At 38.3% G+C, this 24,034-nt stretch overlaps 1 protein-coding gene across 1 annotated transcript; it reads right to left on the bottom strand.

The window, feature by feature from the left end:
* On the bottom strand, positions 1-23,084 carry LOC109884012 (lysosomal-associated transmembrane protein 4A). Its single transcript, XM_020476015.2, has 7 exons — positions 22,769-23,084; positions 14,372-14,510; positions 9,979-10,055; positions 7,785-7,907; positions 6,255-6,350; positions 5,809-5,907; positions 1-1,405 (listed from the first exon to the last, which is right to left on the bottom strand). The coding sequence occupies exons 1-7, from the start codon at positions 23,033-23,035 to the stop codon at positions 1,331-1,333; spliced, it is 876 nt and encodes a 291-aa protein (XP_020331604.2). The 5' UTR covers positions 23,036-23,084; the 3' UTR covers positions 1-1,330.
* Positions 23,085-24,034: the final 950 nt, after the last annotated feature.

Genomic DNA, 24,034 nt, shown 5'->3' with positions numbered 1-24,034 from the left:
GGTGATGAATACAAATGTTTATTGAATGTGTTTTTCACAAGGATCAAAACACAAGGTAAAGAAAAGGGCAGAAAGAGTAGCATGCATCCCCCACTGTTCACAAAGCCATTTATTCCCTCCACTTTCCTGATAAGGCATCTCTCTCCTTAAACAGGACAATCCATTCCAAAACCAACATTTATCAGATGTTTTCAGACCTCCGTTGAGACAAAATAAGACTCATCTTGACAACTTTTGGTTTTGGAGTGTACTTTCCCTTTAACGAGCAGCATCAGGTAATTTAACTGCAACACAATTCACTAGCTTAACTAAGCTAACAACGCAGGGTCACACAGAAGGCGGCGGATAATGGACATGGCACACAGGTGGCGGATTAACTGATGGACATCCAAGGCTAAATAAATAAAGGGACGAAGAGAACTGCTACAGATGTCCCCGTCAAACTCTGGACAAAAAAAACTGATTCAACAATAAGAGATCATAAGTGGATTGTCTTAAGAATGTTTATTTTTTTGAGTCACACAATATCAAATCTATAAGGAAAGGATGGTGTTTATTCTAAAGATGAACTGGTGATAGGCATTCACGCGATGGTACTTTCACTAATATATATATTTTTTTTACTAAGACATCATTGAAAGCTCCAATACAGTTGTTTTTATCTAAATATTAAATCATTTCTGGGTAACAATTAAGCACCTTACAGTGATTGTTTTTGACCATTTTAATTGAAAACAAAAACTGCTTCTTAGCAAAGAGCAATTTCCCAAGCAAGAATTTTGCTAGGACTGTTGGAGTGGTCTGAGTGGAGAACTGAACATTTACCTCTTAAGGCAAAGAAGTTTGTCACCATGGAAGGCCAAAACTCCATCCCACCAAAACAGGCAAACATTTTAGGCACGCTTTCAAACAGCTCTTATACTAAAAGGGCCAAATATTACACCGTTTAACCACTTGCCCCCAAAACACACATATTGGACTATAATTTGTGCCTTCCTGTACTATAATCATTCAAAAAATGTTATTCAACTGAGCCATTTATACTTTTAGTATTCTTCTCTTTTATTGTTATTATTGTTGCATTGTCGAGAAGGAACCTGTAAGGAAGCATTCCGTGTATCACATAAATACAACCAATACAACTTGAAACTTGAAGGGCCTTATCATTTTCACAGTATTACTCCAACCTCAGTGTAGAAATGTATATAAAAACAGGGAAATCACATTTGACTGCACTGGGCCTTTAAAGATGATCCCTCTCTAGAAATGCACTGCTGGGTTAAAAATGGCGAGCTGTGGGAGGCAACACACACACACACGAGGGGGGTCTTCAGGCAGGCATGTAGGGGGGAGGGGGCTCTTTAACTGGCATCTTCATTGCCATCTCGTAGGTGGGCAAGATGTACTGAGGAGAGAGAGAAAGTTAATCATTACTCATTTCATTAAACAATAAATAAATTTAGAAATATAGCCAACTTCGCAGTGTGAAAGGACCAGAGATGGACATGAATCATATTTGCGACATTTGATAATGCTATAATCTGTCTCTTAAACAATCTGGGAAGGAGACTGGGTGTACTGTATCAGTAACGTGCATATATTATGACGTTAAGTGTTTTCCAGATTTCAGACTAATTTACAGTCGGCTACTTTGTACACTTTTCAACTCTCTAGTCAGAAAGACTGCAGAGCCCTCTTCCGCTAGAATGAACAAAATGCACTAGTACAGGCGCCTGGTCAGTCAAAGTGAACGATGACAGAGAAACACTGCTGGTTTGGCAGTCATCTGTCCCACCTCTTAGTAACTTTGGGTGTGTGATGTGTACGCTCTGGTTCCAGTCACATTTCTTTACACGGAGGGAGACAGAATGAATTCACACACATCCCATATAATGTGGTAAAGATGTGGTAAAGTCAAAATCCACTCTGCTCATTGTTTTTAGACACATTCATTTATTTTATTTTGCAGGCAGGGTCCAACATCATTGATGAACCACTGACCCAGGGCCAGTAAAAATGTGTGTGGGGCCAGAGGATCTCGTCAGTCACTGGCCTGACAGAGACAGTAACATTTCGCATTCCAGTTCAACATTTACCTGCTCAGTCGCAGTCTACCATTGAAGACTACACAGGTAAATGTCATGCTATTTGTATTTGAGAAAAATGATTGGCCATTCATTCAAGCACCACCACGCTCCCACGAGTCACATCGTCTCAAGCAGTAGCATTTGTCTTGGAAAGCCTACTGTAGCCATGTCGATTGCTCTTTTGGAAATAGTGTCCTATTTTAAAATCTTCACAAAAAAATGACAATTTAGAAACAAAAATGAATGCAATTAATAGAATGCAGTTCTAAACAATGTAGTAATGACTTGCAATGCTAAATTATATTACACAGATGTTTAATAAACAATAACCAAATGTAGCCTATTAATAGCTGAATATAGAGAGAAAGCATGCCAACCTATAGGCCCCTGCATGTCCACAATGCATTTAAGAACTACACCATGTTCGGGCCAGTAGATCACCACTCCGGGCCAGTGAGAAGTGAATGTTGCACCCTGGCTAGTTTCATATGCAGCCACGGAGTGGTGGCGCATAGGCCAATTACTGTGCTTTGATTGACAGACAGCAAGCTTGGCTAGTCTTTAAAAAGGTGTCGTACTGACTCAAAGTTAATTTAATACAGTGCCAGTCAAAAGCTGACACCTACTCATTCAAGGGTTTCTTTTCTTTTTACTATTTTCTACATTGTAGAATAAAAGTGATGTAATAACACACATGGAATCATGCACTAACCAAAAAAGTGTTAAACAAATCAAAATCAAACAGGTGTGCCTTGGAAAGAAATTCCCAAAAATTATTTTTAACGCGTTTGAGCCAACAAGGTAGGGGTGGTATACAGAAGATAGCCCTATTTGGTAAAAGACCAAGTCCATATTATGGCAAGAACAGCTGTTATAAGCAAAGAGAAACAATCATTACATTAAGACGTGAAGGTAAGTGTGCAGTCGCAAAAACCATAAAGCACTATGATGAAACTAGCTCTCATGAGGACTGGCACAGGAAAGGAAGACCCAGAGTTACCGCTGCTGAAGAGCATAAGTTCATTAGTTACCAGCCTCAGAAAATACAGCCAAATAAATACTTCAGAGTTCAAGTAACAGACACAACAACTGAAATCAGGCCTTCATGGTCAAATTACTGCAAAGGAACCACTAAAGGACACCAATAAGAAGAAGAGGCTTGCTTGGGTAAGAAACACAAGCAATGGACATGGAAATCTGTCCTTTGACAGTCAAATTTGAGATTTTTGGATCCAACCGCCGTGTCTTTGTGAGACGCAGAGTAGGTGAACGGATGATCTCTGCAAATGTGGTTCCCACCACGAAGCATGGAGGAAGTGTGATGGTGCTTTGCAGGTGACATGGTCTGTGATTAGAATTCAAGGCACACTTAACCAGCATGGCTACCACAGCAATACGCCATCCCATCTGGTTTGCACTTAGTGGGACTATAATTTGTTTTTCAACAGGATAATGACCCAACAAACCCTTGGGCTTTGTAAGGGCTATTTGACCAAGAAGTAGATTGATGGAGTGCTGCATCAGATGACCTGGCCTCCACAATCACCCGACCTCAACCCAATTGAGATGGTTTGGAATGAGTCGGACCACAGTGAAGGGAAAAGCAGCCAACAAGTGCTCAGCATATGTGGGAACTCCTACAAGACTGTTGGAAAAGTATTCCAGGTGAACGTGGTTGAGAGAATGTCAAAGCCGCCAAAGAGGATGTGCAAAGCTGTCATCAAGGCAAAGTATTGCTAAAAATATATATTTTTTTGTATTAACACTTTAGTTACTACACGATTCCACATGTGTTATTTCATAATTTTTATGTCTTCATTATTCTTCTACAATGTAGAAAAAGGTCAACAAAAAAAAATACTTTTGACTAGTACTGTATATCCTTAATAAATCATACAATGTAGTTATATACACCGAGTCCACAAACATTAAGAAGACCTTCCTAATATTGAGTTTCACCCCTTTTGTCCTCAGAACCGCCTGAATTCGTTAGGAATTGACTTGACAAGGTGCTGAATGGCCCATGTTGACTCCAATGTTTCCCACAGCTGTGCCAAGTTGGCCAAATGTCCTTTGGGTGGTGGACCATTCTTGATACACACAGGAAACTGTAAAGTTGTTTTTTTTAACAGCAGCGTTGCAGTTCTTGACATAAAAACTGGTGCGCCTGGCACCTACTAACATACCCCGTTCAAAAGGCAATTAAATCTTCTGTCTGACCCATTCACCCTCTGAATGGCACACATACACATTCCATATCAAAATTATCTCAAGGCTTAAAAATCCTTGTTTAACCTGTCTCCTCCCCTTCATCGACACTAATTGAAGTGGATTTAACAGGTGACATCAATAAGGGATCATAGCTTTCACATGGAATCACCTGGTCAGTCGATGTCATGGAAAGATTGCCTAATGTTTCGTACACAGTGTACGTCCATAGTATCACATCGGGACAAGTAACGATCTTGTTTGTATTTTTTATATGAAATCCATCAGGACTTGCCAGACCATGACGTTAAAGTGAGTGACTCGTCAGTAGCCTACCAAATTCCATCGGTAAGATAGCTGTTCATTTGGCTCCCTAATTTGCATACTGGTAGGCCTTTTTGCGATTATCTGCAGATTAATTATGCAAATATTTGATGAAGATGGTGAATCCTCTTCACTGCAGAAACAATAGGTAGGATCTCTCCACTAGCCTAAATCTGGTCAAAAATATGATCAAATAAAACAGATTGAAGAAAAATAATGATACTTATTGATATTGATTTAATCAAAGTATTGACAATGGAGTAGTCAGCTGCTGCTGCTTTCTGTGTAGCAAAGCCAATGTTTGACACCTGCTTCATTCTTCAATCATACCTGTATGGCAGATGTATTTTCTCATCGGTCTTAAAAAAGGAAGCTTGAAGCTCGTGGGAGTCAGCAGACTCTTATAGGATTCATTAAAGGTCCAGTGCAGTCAAAATTAAAATGTTTCCGGTGTTTTATATCATATTGTACACCAGCTGATAAAACTAACACTAATTAGTGTGAAAATACCATATAGCATTAGAATGTACCAGAGGCCACCAAAATAGTTTGTTCTGCAAAAATGTCTTAAACCGGGGGAGCCTGGCTTGCTACTTTGAATTATTGGGCTAGCAACTTGTGCTTGTGGAAAACAGTTATTTTTATTCTGCAGTTTTTACTTCGGTTGATCGAGCACACATTTTTTTCCTCGAGGCAAGTCTAAGTTCGGTAGACAAAGTCCACGCCCCTTCGTCTGTGAATGGTCAACAGTACTACTCCTAGTGGAAGATGGAACTATGGACAGGATTCTTCAATTAAGTGTTTGTTGTCATTCAATGACAGACTAGTAGTTTTCATTCAAATCTTTTCACTTGAAATACTGCTCCAAACATCTTAGTTAGACCTCTGAAAAATCATCAACATTAATTACAGATTTCTTGATTTATCTTAGATTAATTCAGACTATTTTGATGAAGTATTTCAGGCTGTTGTTGCTCAAGAGGGATAAACAACAGTAATATTGGCATACTATTTTGACATTTTTCAAGTGAAGGTCTTCAGGGAGTATTCGAGCAGACGTTTGCATCGCCTAGTCAAGTTCTGCTAGGAGCAAACCGAACCTGTTTGCAGACTGCTTAAAGATGTGAAAGGTATGCTTCAGATGTAATTACCGGTAATCAGAGTAGGGGCTTTTCAGGCACAAACATACCTGGGGAGGCGCCGTAAAGGCAGGGTAGACGGCGATCTCCGGCAAGTTCCTGTTGTTGATGTACTTGTAGCAATTCCACACGCAGTTGATCAGGTAAGCCTGAGGGCAAAGTGGTCAAAATGTTTAGTCCTTCTACCTGATCCAGTGATGCTCAATCCTGGTCCTAGAGAGCCACAATGTGTGCAGGCTTTTGTTATAGCCCAGCTCAAAACACCCCTGATTCAGCATCTGAAGGCCTATAACCCATCTACTAAAGACCTGTCAGTCAGGGTCTATCAGTCTACTAAAGTACTTTCATGGATTGGTAATTCAGATCAAATCTCACATGAACACTAACAAGTGCAGTAAATCAAATAAATTGCATATTCTTGGGAATCTGGTTGGGGGTTGGGGGGTGGGGGGGGGGGGGGGGTGCAGCATTCAATCACAGCTATTTCCCCAAAGACCTTCATGATGATGAGAAAGGTGAAGAAGACGAGGACGAAGAGCAGCAGGCAGCTGGAGTCCATGGAGAGCAGGTTGTCCTTGTAGGGGAAGTCTGGCTGAGAGGCGAGGAGAGAGACATTCAGCACATACAGAAGCTAAACAAAACCCCATAAAGACAGACAGGCCAGGTGACAACGATAGTGAGAACACATTTAAACCCTCTAGGGGGGTATATTACAGAGCAAGGTCAATGAGTTAGCCAGCTAACGTTCCCAAGTACTCAGAAATGACTTTAGCTCTCTCTGAATATAAACTCTAACTTTGAATCAGCAACCCATATTAATGTTTTTCTTTAATTAACTGCTGTCATAGAGTGGTGAGGAGCAGTCTACCATATCCGGAAGCTAACTCAACATTCATTTTCTGTATATTTAGTTCACGCAAACAGTTTACGCTTTGTTTTACTACCGACAGTTAAAGCTCATATCGGGATTGTATAGAGATTACTTATATTTAAGGACAATCTGATTTATTAGTTTGTCTCAATTGTTTAATACATTTTTTTACCCTTAACCTTTTTTCAACTGACCATCGTATTTGTTGATTAAAATCGGGCTTTAATAATATAATGAGTAATCCAGGAATGTCACAAGTTAATTGACACGAGAAAACTTGAGAAAATAGCAATGCTAAAGATCGCAATGACTACAATGCATGGCTAAATTATTTCTGGACACTAACAGCCCTGCTATACTACAGCGTCCGGAGTTGCCGGCAGACATTAGCCATTGAGGGATGCTTCCTTTGAAATCAATAAAAGCTGCTAAACTGCTCGCGTTGAGTCACATCCTATGGCAGTGTTCAAGCTCCAGAATCTCAGAGGTTCCATTTTTGACTGATACACATTCATTCCATCTTGTGAATTGAAATAATGAGAAATAAAGTTGATTTTGGTTGCATAATGGCCCCCACTAGACACCACTGGCTATTTTACTAAGATTTATGAAGTTAAGAAGCTACTAGTTAACAGAAACTCTAGCTAGCTACATTGACTATGTTCACAATGTAAACAAAAGAGTACAATGAGTACTTGCGGAAAAACTGGACCAAAGCCATGGTACTTACGCATAATAGATCATTATGTAACAGTACAGATTTTTTAAAATAAAGATGCTCTTCCACTCTGCTCCTTCGCTCTCAAAACAACGCCCTCTGTGTAGCATGTAGAACGCCACATTGACACAACGCTGAAGGTAACGCAACTCTTATAGTGGAGCTGAAGTGTAAGGGTCCGCGGAGCGCCTCCTCACCACTAGATTGTGCTTTCACCAGAAAACAAAGAGCATTAACTGGATGTTTTACAGCAGATTTGTATTTTTCTGTATCATAAGAATGTCAGTTGGTTATCATAAAATTGTTCCTGTAAATTGTTAGAATAAAACAATTATTTTAACAAATTTAAAAAACATTCACAAGAATTCTGGTTCGCTTCATAATTGTGATTTGTGAGACTAGCTGACAGGCAGTGGTGAAGGACTAGACTGACTTACCAGCTCCTTCAAGTAGTCCTTTATCCTGGGCAGGTAGGTGAGGGAGCTGATGGCCACCAGGCAACTTAGAGCAAAGTCAAAGAGCTGGTAGCAAAAGAACGGGATAAGCCAGCCGTCACGATGCTACGGGGGGGAGGAAGGGAAAACCACACACATTACTAAACAAAAGTGTGAAAGGATGGCCATTTCACTAGAGTTCATCAGGAGGTTTGTCAAGCAAGGGCCATATGTAGCCATAGCAAAAGCTTAATCTAAATGTTGGGTACTATGTTGAGGATGTCACAAAATCAAGAGTTTCTATGTACAGTACCTTCAAAAACGATTCATACCTCTTGACTTATTCCACGTGTTACAGTCTGAATTCAAAATGGGTTAAATATACGTTATTGTATGGTTATAGGTTTTGGTTTTTCCATTTATGTTTTGAAGTTGGTCTTTTAGCACATAGGGCGCACCGATTGGTGTCACCTCGTTAGACGGAAGGTGCTCCAGTTGTCTTGAGAGATGTGGAGGGCCAACACCTTTAGTTGACTCTACCTGTTTGATCAAAATAAAAATTCCTGTCTGATCTTACCTGTTTACTTTTTGGTTTGCTTTCTGTCTAAGTTTGGTAGTGGGTGCTCATGGTGGATCTTTTTTTAGGTCCCAGTTGTTGCTATGCAACCTTCAGTGGACACCCTCCTAAAACCCACCCGTTTCATTTTGGTTATTGTCAGTGACTATTTGTTCGTTCCCCCTTCTGTTTGAACAACATTTTTGGTTTTCTTGTTGGGGAACGTAACAGTATACAGGCTTCCTTCTTTTCACCATGTCACTTAGGTTAGTAATGTGGAGTAACTACAAGGTTATTGATCCATCTGAAGTGTAATTAATAACTTCACCACACTCAAAGGGATATACAAATTATTTACCCATCTACCAATAGGTGTTTCTTTACAAGGCATTGGAAAACATCCCTGATCGGTGGTTGAATCTGTTTGAAATTAACTGCTCGACCTAGGGACCTTATAGATGATTGTATGAGTGGGATACAGAGATGAGGTAGTCATTTACAAATTGTGTTAAACACTACTATTGCACAGTGTGAGTCCATGTGACTTGTTCATAAAGTGATAAAAACATAATACCACCTTGACATTATGGGGTATTGTATGTAGGCCAGTGATACACAATCTCAATTTAATCCATTTTTAAAATTCAGTCTGTAGCAGAAACAAATGTTTTTTTTAAGTCAAGGGGTGTGAATGATTTCTGAAGGCACTGTACACATCTTTGCTTAGGTCATCATGACTGGTATTTAGCAGGGAGGCTACAGCCAGCAATGGACCTACTGTGTGAACACTGAATACAGGGCATCAACAAGGGTAAACTAAGAGCCTGCAGTCACAGCTAAGGCATAACGCTCTATGCTTACGCAGAACCTCTACGAAACGCAAGCGTTAGCTGTGCGTCGCCATTTAAACTAGCAGATCTAGTCGGGTCCACGTCACATAGCCGACAAACCTGTCAGTATGGATGCCCATCAGGCAGGCCTGGTGAGGTAAACATGATAATCGTTAGAGCAACGTTGTATAGCAAACATTCTGCTTGCCCTGGTGGGGCCAGTAGAATGCACAAGTAAGGAGTTTGCATGCAGTGAGTCAATGTCCATTGCTGAAAAAGCATTAAATACGTTAGAAATGGTTCTTTTAGACACCAGGATGTGACAAAGGGCTGCCACCTGAGTTGTATTCATTAGGGCATATCGTTTTAAAACATTTTGCAATGCAAAACTCAAAATGTTTGTTTATTATTTGACAACGCCAGGTAGTCCCTCCCTGTTTCAGTCCGCTTTCTTTCGTAATGGTTGAGGTTCAATAACATAATTTCAACCTCCTATTTTACACACGGTATTTGTCGTAGGCCCGCTTTACACGTTAATTTAATTTGTATTCAGGGTTTAGAATAGCCGCGACCAAAAGGTCTATTATTAGAAAGTAGGAAAACAAGGCTTTCATGAGTGTGTATTTAGGAGCAGACATTTGCATAACAAACCAAGAGAGTAGTCAGGATGAAAGATTATGCAGGGGGTTATTTTCCCACCCCTGAGCAAAAATGTTGAGAAGTTGCCTTTGTAATTGTTGTGAATTTCATTATGGACATGTGGATGAAAACACGCTCACACAGACACACAAATCAGAAGGAAATAACTTACAGTAATGGCTCCATAGACCATCATGGCGCTGATAGTGAGCATCAGCAGAGAGATGGCGAATCCCACACAGGCATTCTCTATACACACAGATAGAGACACTCATTAGGGTAAAATACTTTATTGAAGGACAAATAGGGTTGCAAAGGGTGGGAAACTTCCCGGTAAATTTCCTGAATTTTTCTGGAAATTTTCCATGGGAAATTAAGCCCTGGAATTTGGGGAATGTTGCTTAAATTCATTCTTTTTTAAATGAGCTTATAACAGTGAACCTTTTTGTGGGATATACATAAGGTAATTCTAGGTCCTGTGGCATATTTTGGTTAAACATTGCAATTGCAATGTGCAGATTATTCTCAAGATCTTGCACACTAATGAGATGCTATTGAGCACACCCTACTACACAGTCTGAGCTAAGGACTACATGCTTTCTGGTAAGTTTTGATTACAATACTGGGTGGGGTGAATATATTTTTTGACATACACGATTTTTTGTTAACTGGTAAATAGTAGCCTACAGCAAAGTGTGTTTAAATCATTTCGAACTTGTTAACAATTTCTGCTAGTTAGTTTTTGCTATCATGTGTTTTAGCTTGCTTGAGCCTGCTAACTGAGGAGTGTTATTTCACCTGTTTCCATACATGTTTCATTGTAAAACATTTCTCAAAGGAGTTGTTTAATTTAACTGCTTATCTATTTATTTGTACATGGAATTGTATTTGTTGTTTTTTACTATTTTTTTCTAATCATTACAGGAAAATGCCACAGGCACTATCTGATGTGTGGAGACATTTCACTGCAGCTAATGTAGAAGGAAAAGCTGTGTACATTTGCAAATACTGCACCAAATCATATGTGAAGAATGCAACAAAGATGCAGAACCATCTGGCCAAGTGCATAAAGTTCCCTCATCACTCACAACAAGCAACCTCTGACAAAAGTCCCTCTACTTCCATTCGAGGTGAAAATTATGAATCAGACACCTTATCGATAGCAACAGCTCATTGTCCTCCTGGAAATCAGATGTTTTTTTTACTCAATGGAGGAACGTAGTCAGAGAAATGCTGATGAATGTCATGCTCGAGCTGTGTATGGAACTGGTTCACCTCTGATGCTCACAGGCAATGTGTATTGGAAGAGATTTCTGAATGTTCTTCACCCAGCATACACCCCTCCAACCAGACATGCTTTATTTACCTCCTGCTAAGCTCGGGAATGATTAAGTCATTGAGGAGAGGCATGTGTGGTTCAGTCACAAGGCTCTCAAGGCCTATTATTCACACAATCACTCTTAATCTGTGCAGGAAGCCATCGATTTCTCAGGTATTTGAAGAGGGCCCTCTTCTTCCACACCTTGTACTTTGATATCACTAACAGACTATAGGTTACAGCAGTTTAGTCCCTCATCTTTTGTCTGTAAACAATATACATTTATTTTGTGGACTTTATTTAGACAGTAGGGGGGACATAGAAAGGGATGGACAGCATTGAAAAAGTGTCGGACCAGTGATTTTGAACCATTACTGCAGGGTGAAATCGGATGTGTAGATGCCAAACTCTGGCTCACGATCTCCTTCTTTAACATAGTAACTAAGTGGGAAGAGACCGATTAGAAATGGCACTGATGAAGCCATAGCAGTGCCAGGCTTTGATAATAGCCCAATCAATTTGCTGAATGCTGACATTGTATCAAAGCTAGGATTTATGTAGCGCACCCCCCACCCTGTAAACAGCAAGTCAACCACAGAGTGCATAGAACTGGGCCCAGTTTCATGATAGCGATAGAATTTAGGCTTAAGTGTGTTTTAACAATGCATCTTTTCTACAACGGCCAAAGACTCGTTTCCCAAAACACCATGCAGAGAGAACGGTCGACAAGTGCGTCAGAGGAATAGGGATCTTACAGATAAGATCGAAAGTAAGGGAGCACTGCTCTCGGATCAGCTTTGTCCATTAAAATGTTACCTTAAATTTGTAATTATTTCACAATACTTACAACGGATCGACTCCTATTACCACCTATGGCTGCAAATATGAGGCACCTTATTCTAATGGTTACCCAATACAAATGCAATGCATGGCTAAATTACTTCTGGACACTAACAGCCCTGCTACACTACAGCCATCGGGCGTCCGGAGTTGCCGCCAGACATTAACCATTAAGGGAATGCTCCCTATGAAATCATTAAAAGCTGCTAAACTGCTCGCGTTGAGTCACATCCAACGGCAGTGTTCAAGCTCCAGAATCTCAGAGGTTCCATTTTTGACTGATACACGTTCATTCCATCTTGTGAATTGAAATGAGAAATAAAGTTGATTTTGGTTGCATAATGGCCCCCACTAGACACAACTGGCTATTTTACTAAGATTTATGAAGTTAAGAAACTGCTAGTTAGTCAATGTAGCTAGTTCGAGTTTCTGCTATGTTCACAACGTAAACAAAAGCAACGTGTAATTAGAAGATATTTAGTACAACCACTAAAAACAACTTAAGAGTACTTGTGAAATAATTCTTAGTGTTCATTTACACAATACTGACAACGGATCAGCTCCTATTACCACCTACGGCCGAAAATATTGAGTCACATTGTGCACGTGTTACACATCATGAAATATATTGGGACAAATTACAAACAAAAGCCTGAAGGTATCAAAATAGAACTTCATTGATTAGTATTAAATGCATTTCAATGATTGAAATAGGCCTATAGCCTCCTGTTTATAATGCCATCATTTGATGTTTTCATTGAAATCATCTAGTGGCTTGCAAAAGTATTCACCCCATTTTTCCTATTTTGAAGCCTTTACAACCTGGAATTAAAATACATTTTTGGGGGGTTTGTATCATTTGATTTCCACAAAATGCCTACCACTTCGAAGATACAAAATATTTTTTGCGAAACAAACAAGAAATAAGATAAACACTGAAAACTTCAGCGTGCATAACTATTCACCCCCCCAAAGTCAATACTTTGTAGAGCTACCTTTTGCTGCAAGTCTCTTGGGGTCTCGATAAGCTTGGCACATCTAGCCACTGGGATTTTTACCCATTCTTCAAGGCAAAACTGCTCCAGCTCCTTCAAGTTGGATGGGTTCCCCTGGTGTACAGCAATCTTTAAGTCATACCACAGAGTCTCAATTGGATTGAGGTCTGGGCTTTGACTAGGCCATTCCAAGACATTTAAATGTTTCCCCTTAAACCACTCAAGTGTTGCTTTAGCAGTATGCTTAGAGTCATTGTCCTGCTGGAAGGAGAACCCCCATCCCAGTCTCAAATCTCTGGAAGACTGAAACAGGTTTCCCTCAAGAATTTCCCTGTATTTAGCGCCATCCATCATTCCTTCGATTCTGACCAGTTTCCAGTCCTTGCCGATGAAAAACAACCCCACAGCATGATGCTGCCACCACCATGCTTCAACTGTGGGGATGGAGTTCTCGGGTTGATGAGAGGTTTTGGGTTCGCGCCAGACAGCGTTTTCCTTCATGGCCAAAAAAAGCTAAATTGTAGTCCGCTGTGGAACTTTGCAGCTCCTTCAGGGTTACCTTTGGTCTCTTTGTTGCCCCTCTGATTTAATGCCCTCCTTGCCTGGTCCGTGAGTTTTGGTGGGCTGCCCTCTCTTGGCAGGTTTGTTGTTGGTGCCATATTCTTTCCATGTTTTAATAATGGATTTAATGGTGCTCTGTGGGATGTTCAAAGTTCCTGACATTTTTTATAACCCAACCCTGATCCTTACTTCTCCACAACTTTATCCCAGACCTATTTGGAGAGCTCCTTGGTCTGCATGGTGCCGCTTGCTTGGTGGTGCCCCTTGCTTTGTGGTGTTGCAGACTCTGGGGCCTTTCAGAACAGGTGTATATATACACTGAGATCATGTGACAAATCTTGTGACACTTAAAGTCCACCTGTGTGCAATCTAACTAATTATGTGACTTCTGAAGGTAATTCATTGCACCAGATCTTATTTAGGGGCTTCATAGCAATGGGGGTGAATACATATGCACGCACCACTTATCAGTTTTTTATTTTTTTCATTTCACTTCAGCAATTTGGACTATTTTGTGTATGTCCATTACATGAGTCTGTATTGGGCTAAAAAAAGGTTAAAGAATAAGGCATTTGGTGATAGTTATCCATGGCGATGTTATCAAGGGGATTTGGCTGCGTCTCTGTGTGTGTCTCTCGGTGTGTGTGGGACAGCCATGAGGTACCAGTATATAAAAAGGTAGTGCAGCTTTGCTAACTATGTGGAAATGTTAACAAATATTGTATAAAATCGGGGGACGATGCTAAATCATGCTAGCTACTGCCTGCAGCAATTGTGGACGATGACACTAATGGCGAACATAGACAACTCAAGTTGAACATGAGCCACACATGAAGATTAGATAAACTAACCCTTAAGGACATTCCCCTCTCCTTGGAAGGTGTGGCTAAAGTAGTGCTCAATGACCTCATACTGCAAGTCGACGGTGGGCACATTCTCTGGGTGGGTCACGGCCACAGTCAGCAGGATGCCCATCAACAGGTTCACCACCTGGCAAGAGAGAGAAAGGTATTGTTAGACTTATGTTCTTGAATACATAACCTGCTCCTAGATCCGTTTGTGTTGGTTTGCCAACGCCTATAATTTGGCGTGAGTGCAAATGACCATAGGAGTTGTCAAGACATTACAAATAGATCTGACTGGGCACCAGGCTAGGATATAATCTGTTGTAGATTAGAACATTTTATTACACCAGTTTCTGTTTCAATTTACGTTTCCTTTCCGCAGACATGAATGAGACTAAGGAATGTCAGTAAAAGTGGTTTTAAAAAAAAAGGAGTAGAAAGGGCAGAGACATGTAGCCAAGATGGATAGAAAGAAGGGAATGGAGGGAGATGTAGAGTCACATTCCATGAAACATTTAGTCTGGATAGTGTTCTCAAAAAAAACTTGTTAGTTTCTCTGAAGGTCAACTTCCCATCCGCCACCACTACACATGGTGGGCCTAAGCCTAACCAATTTATTTAATGAGGCCGATAGTCCCTTGTGGTTTAGGAACAACGTTATTATTCATTTCCACTGAAATAACGACTGTATAATGTTGGACATGGGACCGTCATTTTAAAGATGCATCTTTCCTACAACAGCCAAAGATGTGTTTTGGGAAGCCCATGTTACAACACAGAGAGAAATTGATAAGGCATCGTTGGAGCAGGTGTCGAAAAGAGCTGTGCCGGGTAGTAAGACAAAACGAGTATCATAACAGATAGTGGCATTTTTTTTAATTTTTTTGATACGATTATGATCCTAGTATTTTGTAATTATCTGTGATTGGGGAAGTACTTTTCGGATGCCAGCACGTATCTTTCTCATGTCAGTCAGTCATGTGCAAGGTTCAACGTGGTCTAAATAACTCAACTGGCTAGTTTGGCAGTCTGTAAAGAGAAGGGCAGGCTGTACGTTGATCCTGCTGTTCTGTTTGGATAGAGTGAAGCTGTATTTCTCCATCCACTCCCTACATAATTTCCCGAGCAGTTTCTCGCCCACTGCAAATTGGAGGACAAACACACCCCTCATAATCTGCATCTTTTTTTTTGCATAGAGAATGTGTAGGGAGGTATTTTACCAACATATATTTAGGCATATTAAAACACTTAAATAATCTCACAATACTGACGACGGATCAGCTCCTATTACCACCTACCACTGCAACTTTTGAGGCGGCTTATTTGAATGCATACTCAATACAAATTCACTAAAATCATTATCAGGCGGCTTATTTGAATGCATACTCAATACAAATTCACTAAAATCATTATCAGGCGGCTTATTTGAATGCATACTCAATACAAATTCACTAAAATCATTATCAGGCGGCTTATTTGAATGCATACTCAATACAAATTCACTAAAATCATTATCAGGCGGCTTATTTGAATGCATACTCAATACAAATTCACTAAAATCATTATCAGGCGGCTTATTTGAATGCATACTCAATACAAATTCACTAAAATCATTATCAGGCGGCTTATTTGAATGCATACTCAATACAAATTCACTAAAATCATTATCAGGCGGCTTATTTGAATGCATACTCAATACAAATTCACTAAAATCATTATTATTATTTGAATGCATACTCAATACAAATTCACTAAAATCATTATTATTATTTGAATGCATACTCAATACAAATTCACTAAAATCATTATTATTATTTGAATGCATACTCAATACAAATTCACTAAAATCATTATTATTATTTGAATGCATACTCAATACAAATTCACTAAAATCATTATTATTATTTGAATGCATACTCAATACAAATTCACTAAAATCATTATTATTATTTGAATGCATACTCAATACAAATTCACTAAAATCATTATTATTATTTGAATGCATACTCAATACAAATTCACTAAAATCATTATTATTATTTGAATGCATACTCAATACAAATTCACTAAAATCATTATTATTATTTGAATGCATACTCAATACAAATTCACTAAAATCATTATTATTATTTGAATGCATACTCAATACAAATTCACTAAAATCATTATTATTATTTGAATGCATACTCAATACAAATTCACTAAAATCATTATTATTATTTGAATGCATACTCAATACAAATTCACTAAAATCATTATTATTATTTGAATGCATACTCAATACAAATTCACTAAAATCATTATTATTATTTGAATGCATACTCAATACAAATTCACTAAAATCATTATTATTATTTGAATGCATACTCAATACAAATTCACTAAAATCATTATCAGGCGGCTTATTTGAATGCATACTCAATACAAATTCACTAAAATCATTATCAGGCGGCTTATTTGAATGCATACTCAATACAAATTCACTAAAATCATTATCAGGCGGCTTATTTGAATGCATACTCAATACAAATTCACTAAAATCATTATCAGGCGGCTTATTTGAATGCATACTCAATACAAATTCACTAAAATCATTATCAGGCGGCTTATTTGAATGCATACTCAATACAAATTCACTAAAATCATTATTATTATTTGAATGCATACTCAATACAAATTCACTAAAATCATTATTATTATTTGAATGCATACTCAATACAAATTCACTAAAATCATTATTATTATTTGAATGCATACTCAATACAAATTCACTAAAATCATTATTATTATTTGAATGCATACTCAATACAAATTCACTAAAATCATTATTATTATTTGAATGCATACTCAATACAAATTCACTAAAATCATTATTATTATTTGAATGCATACTCAATACAAATTCACTAAAATCATTATTATTATTTGAATGCATACTCAATACAAATTCACTAAAATCATTATTATTATTTGAATGCATACTCAATACAAATTCACTAAAATCATTATTATTATTTGAATGCATACTCAATACAAATTCACTAAAATCATTATTATTATTTGAATGCATACTCAATACAAATTCACTAAAATCATTATTATTATTTGAATGCATACTCAATACAAATTCACTAAAATCATTATTATTATTTGAATGCATACTCAATACAAATTCACTAAAATCATTATTATTATTTGAATGCATACTCAATACAAATTCACTAAAATCATTATTATTATTTGAATGCATACTCAATACAAATTCACTAAAATCATTATTATTATTTGAATGCATACTCAATACAAATTCACTAAAATCATTATTATTATTTGAATGCATACTCAATACAAATTCACTAAAATCATTATCAGGCGGCTTATTTGAATGCATACTCAATACAAATTCACTAAAATCATTATCAGGCGGCTTATTTGAATGCATACTCAATACAAATTCACTAAAATCATTATCAGGCGGCTTATTTGAATGCATACTCAATACAAATTCACTAAAATCATTATCAGGCGGCTTATTTGAATGCATACTCAATACAAATTCACTAAAATCATTATCAGGCGGCTTATTTGAATGCATACTCAATACAAATTCACTAAAATCATTATTATTATTTGAATGCATACTCAATACAAATTCACTAAAATCATTATTATTATTTGAATGCATACTCAATACAAATTCACTAAAATCATTATTATTATTTGAATGCATACTCAATACAAATTCACTAAAATCATTATTATTATTTGAATGCATACTCAATACAAATTCACTAAAATCATTATCAGGCGGCTTATTTGAATGCATACTCAATACAAATTCACTAAAATCATTATCAGGCGGCTTATTTGAATGCATACTCAATACAAATTCACTAAAATCATTATCAGGCGGCTTATTTGAATGCATACTCAATACAAATTCACTAAAATCATTATTATTATTTGAATGCATACTCAATACAAATTCACTAAAATCATTATTATTATTTGAATGCATACTCAATACAAATTCACTAAAATCATTATTATTATTTGAATGCATACTCAATACAAATTCACTAAAATCATTATTATTATTTGAATGCATACTCAATACAAATTCACTAAAATCATTATTATTATTTGAATGCATACTCAATACAAATTCACTAAAATCATTATTATTATTTGAATGCATACTCAATACAAATTCACTAAAATCATTATTATTATTTGAATGCATACTCAATACAAATTCACTAAAATCATTATTATTATTTGAATGCATACTCAATACAAATTCACTAAAATCATTATTATTATTTGAATGCATACTCAATACAAATTCACTAAAATCATTATTATTATTTGAATGCATACTCAATACAAATTCACTAAAATCATTATTATTATTTGAATGCATACTCAATACAAATTCACTAAAATCATTATTATTATTTGAATGCATACTCAATACAAATTCACTAAAATCATTATTATTATTTGAATGCATACTCAATACAAATTCACTAAAATCATTATCAATCATAATAAAAAAGAACTCAATATGATTGAAATAGTGTTTATATTTTAACAAAGTCATTTCGGTTTTCATTTGAAGCATATTGAAGACATTGGCAACTTCGTATTTGTAGTGAACTTTGTCCTGAAGTGATCAGGGGTCAGAGAGATGGATAAACTGATTCTTTGTTTAGCTGAGATCTTGTGTAAGGGCAAAGGGGGGAAAAAATATCTAAGGACACACTTAGCTGTTCTACGAGTGGTCTGAGGCAGGCGTTAAGATTACAAACATTTTCAAGTACAAATAACGATGGTTTTAAGAAACAGCTCAGATATATTTAACGATGCTCCTAAGAAGGTTCTAATGATGAACTTAACCTTAATATGATTTTTGGGAAACCGGGCCCAGGACACTTGTGTGTAGAATGTTTTGAATATTGATCAACTGAAAATAGTGACATGTCTTGATGTTCACACGAAGAAAGCAAACAGTGGAGTCCAAAATTATTGACACCCTTGATAAAGATGCGCAAAAACTACTGTATAAAATAATTATAATACTGAGCTATAATGTATACTAAAAAAATATATATATTCATACTAATATTTGTCTCAGATAAAGATTGTTTAAAAAAAAATACTTGCTAAAGGTAGGTGTCAAAATGATTGACTCCTGCATTCAATACCTCACCTTGCAAGGATAACAGCACTGAGCTTTATTCTAAAATGTTTTATGAGTTGGAGAACACATTAGGAGGGATCTTAGATCATAGTTCTAATCTAAGTGCAGTGTTTACCACTAGTGCAGGCTGTGGCTATATAGCCGGTTACGCACTCATTTTGAGCAGGTTACTTTTTCTAATTCAATTAACCTGTTATGGCTGCAATCAATCAATCAATGTTTATAGCCTAAATCTAAACATTTTGTAAACTATTTGTGCCGTGAATTCCATCTCTATCATTTTTTTACGGAGCATTCGGCGTGATTCGCCCCTGTATAAACAATAGTTTATATAGTCATGGTGGGTTTCAGTGCATTCCTCTGGATGTTTGCAACACAGTCAAACTTCATTGGTTTTTTTGCGGGGAGAATTGACCGAAGCGAGCTGATTTGAAGACAACGATAAACATGAGTCTTCAATATTCCAAGGTAAGAAGTTTTAGGCTGTAGTTAGAGGACTATTTCCCTCTATACCATTTGTATTTCATATACCTTTGACTATTGAATGTTCTTATAGGCACTTTAGTATTGCCAGTGTAACAATATAGCTTCCGTCCCTCTCCTCGCTCCTCCCTGGGCTCGAACCAGCAACACAACAGCCACCACATCGAAGCGTTACCCATGCAGAGCAAGGGAAACAACCACCCCAAGGCTCAGAGCGAGTGAAGTTTGAAATGTTATTAGCGCGCGCTAACTAGCCAGCCATTTCACTTCGGTCACACCAGCCTCATCTCGGGAGATGATAGGTTTGAAGTCATAAACAGCGCAATGCTTGATGCACAACGAAGAGCTGCTGGCAAAACGCACAAAAGTGCTGTTTGAATGAATGTTTACGCGCCTGCTTCTGCCTACCACCGCTCAGTCAGATACTTGTATGCTCAGTCAGATTATATGCAACACAGGACACGCTAGATAATATCTAGTAATATCATCAACCATGTGTAGTTAACTAGTGATTATGATTGATTGTTTTTTTATAAGATAAGTTTAATGCTAGCTAGCAACTTACCTTGGCTTACTGCATTCGCGTAACAGGCAGTCTCCTTGTGGAGTGCAACGAGAGAGAGGCAGGTCGTTATTGCGTTGGACTAGTTAACTGTAAGGTTGCAAGATTGGATCCCCCGAGCTGACAAGGTGCAAATCTGTCTTTCTGCCCCTGAACAAGGCAGTTAACCCACCGTTCCTAGGCCGTCATTGTAAATAAGAATGTGTTCTTAACTGACTTGCCTGGTTAAATAAAGATTAAATAAAAAGGTGTTAAATAAATATAAATAAATATATTTAAAAAATTAAAAATAATCGGCGCCCAAAAATACAGATTTCCCATTGTTATGTAAAACTTGAAATCGGCCATTCCGATTAATTGGTCGACATCTAGTCTTGACCCCGCACTGTGCAACTGGGTCCGGGACTTCCTGACAGTCCACTCCCAGGTGGTGAAGGTAGGAAACCATCTCCACTTCGATGACCCTCAACACTGAGGCCCCACAAGGGTGTGTGCTTAGCCCTCTCCTGTACTCCCTGTTCACCCATGACTGCGTGGCCATGCACGCCTCCAACTCAATCATCAAGTTTGCAGACGACACAACAGTGGTAGGCTTGAATACCAACAACAACGAGACAGCCTACAAGGGAGGAGGTGAGGGCCCATTGGAGTGTGGTGTCAGGAAAATAACCTCTCACTCAATGTCAGCAAAACAAGAGATTATCATGGACTTCAGGAAACAGCAAAGGGAGCACCCCCCTATCCACATCGACGGGACAGCAGTGGAGAAGGTGGAAGGTTTTAACTTCCTCGGTGTACATAGCACAGACGGTGTGGGGAAGAAGGTGCAACAGCGCCTCTTCAACCTCAGAAGGCTGAATAAATGTGGCTTGTCACCAAAAACCCTTAACTTTTACAGGTACACAATCGAGAGCATCCTGTCAAGTTGTATCACCGCCTGGTACGGCAACTGCACCGCCCACAAACGCAGGGCTCTCCAGAGGGTGGTGCAGTCTGCACAAAGCATCACCGGGGGCTAACTACCTGCCCTCCAGGAGACCTACAACACCCAAAGTCACAGTAAGGCAAAAAATATCATCAAGGACAATAACCACCCAAGCCACTGCCTGTTCACCCCTCTACCATCCAGGAGGTGAGGTCAGTACAGGTGCATCAAAACTGGGACAGAGGGATAGAAGCTGTTTTTCAATCTCAAGGCCATCAGACTGTTAAACAGCCATCCCTAGCACAGAGGCAGCTGTCTACCTACAGACTTGATATCATTGGCCACTAATAAAAGGAACGCTTGTCACTTTAATAATGCCACTTTAAGAACGTTTACATATCTCGCATTACTTATCTCATATGTATATACTGTATAGTGTATCCTATTATATACTATCTATTGCATCTTAGCTGCTCGGTCACTCCTCATCCATATATTTTATATATTCTTATCCTATTCCTTTACTAGATTGTGTATTAGGTGTTGTGGAATTTGTTAGGTATTAGGTTGTTATGGAATTGTTAGATACTAACTGTTAGATACTGCTGACCTGTCAGATCTAGAGTTATAAGCATTTCGCTACACTTGCAAGAACATCTGCAAACAAATCAAATTTGATTGTATGTCTATCAAGTCTATGAGACCGGTCTGGTGCAGAAGCATGAATGTTTCACTTCCCTACCTGTAAACTCCTGAATGGTCCCTTTCTGACCACTTCTTCCATGTGTAAACATGTATGGAAAGGGATGCGGTCAAAAAGTGATTGAATTCAAGTGGATTTACCCTAACATTACTGTTACTTGACACGCTGGTAACAACTAGCCTACGTTAGAACAACATCCGATGTGCACCGGGGGGAGCTGAAAGTCCATACGGGTAACGTTAACCGCTAGTTAGTTAGCTAGTTATCCGATAACATTAGCGCCAATATAGCAAATTCCATATAGATATAATGTTACAAAAGTATGGCACGCATCAGATATCAAACTAACTTTCTCGACAAAAATAGTCTTCGATTTAGCTTTTTGGTAGTTAGCACAATGGCCTACTCTCGATAGTACAGTGGCAACCAGGGGGTACTGCAACATAACCGCAAATAAGCTAACACTAGCTAGTTAACGTTAGCTAGCAACATCTAAAAAGCCAGGCGACATTGGCATTTGTACGTACCATGTACCAAGTGCCGAGAATGATGGTTCCCGTCCTGACATGGCAACACCCACAGCATCGCGTTGTGTAGAACCTGTGTCGATTCGGTTTAAAATGGTGCATGTCTTCCTCATGAGTAGGGATAAACATCGCTGAAAAAGCTGGGCGACTAAGAAAGCCTCCACTATCAACAACCGACGCTGATATGAAACGCCCACTTATGTGACAGGCGTGTTGAAAGAAAACACAAACGATTAGCTGTTTTGATTGACAACAGTTTTTGGCCATTGTGGAGCTAGGATGATGAACGTCAACCAATCAGCTGCCTCACCACACTGACATATCCGCAAAACTGTCCCTGTGGCGTAATCAGGGGTTGATGATGGGGAAATTCCTTTCCTACATCTCTATCGTTAGTTTCCCTTCTCTTACATCAGTTTCCCTTCTCTAAAAGCATGCTCTCTCTCTCTCTATTTTTTTTATTTTTATTCAGAACTTTTTTTAAATTGTTCTACCCTTATACTAAATATGGGCCTGCATCTTTCACTTCTGCTTTATGGGGTTTATGCAGTGCTTGACCTGGGCAGGAGTTCACCGGAGCTGAGTATGGGCAACTCAAATGTTTTACTGCTTGAGCTCCTGTTTCTCTTATAGCATATTAGCTCAAATGTATTGTGGAGCTCCTGCACCCAAATGTAAACAGTACCGGCACTTATTTCAATCCAAGTAAAGCACTGGGTTTACGAGTTACAAATAAAGATAATCTGTTAACATGAATAGAATACATATCTCAAGTGAATGCATACTGTACTCAGGTCAATGCCTCAGTAATGAAGAAGTCTTTTGGAGTGTGTTGTTGTTGTTTTAATACCCCGGCTAATGTTGGAATGATGGATACAAAACAGCAAATAACTATGTGTAGACCAAAGGCCATGTATGGAATTAGGGTATTATTACGTGTGACAAATTCAACTGAGATTCAGTCAAAGTACTCATCCTTTGAGCTCTAGATGGCAGGAGAGTACTAGTGATATAGTAGGTTTGACTTGCTTGTTCTAGGTCCCAAGAAACAAAGAGATCTTCTGTTGAATCTGACAATTAATCTTAATGGTTGTACAGTCGTCTCAAATAAAACTGTGAAGGACCTCGGCGTTACTCTGGACCCTGATCTCTCTTTTGAAGAACATATCAAGACCATTTCAAGGACAGCTTTTTTCCATCTATGTAACATTACAAAAATCAGAAACTTTCTGTCCAAAAATGATGCAGAAAAATTAATCCATCCTT

The sequence above is a fragment of the Oncorhynchus kisutch genome, linkage group LG21, assembly GCF_002021735.2.
Source record: "Oncorhynchus kisutch isolate 150728-3 linkage group LG21, Okis_V2, whole genome shotgun sequence".
Taxonomy (NCBI): Eukaryota; Metazoa; Chordata; class Actinopteri; order Salmoniformes; family Salmonidae; genus Oncorhynchus; species Oncorhynchus kisutch.
This window is presented reverse-complemented; position numbering and strand designations above follow the sequence as displayed.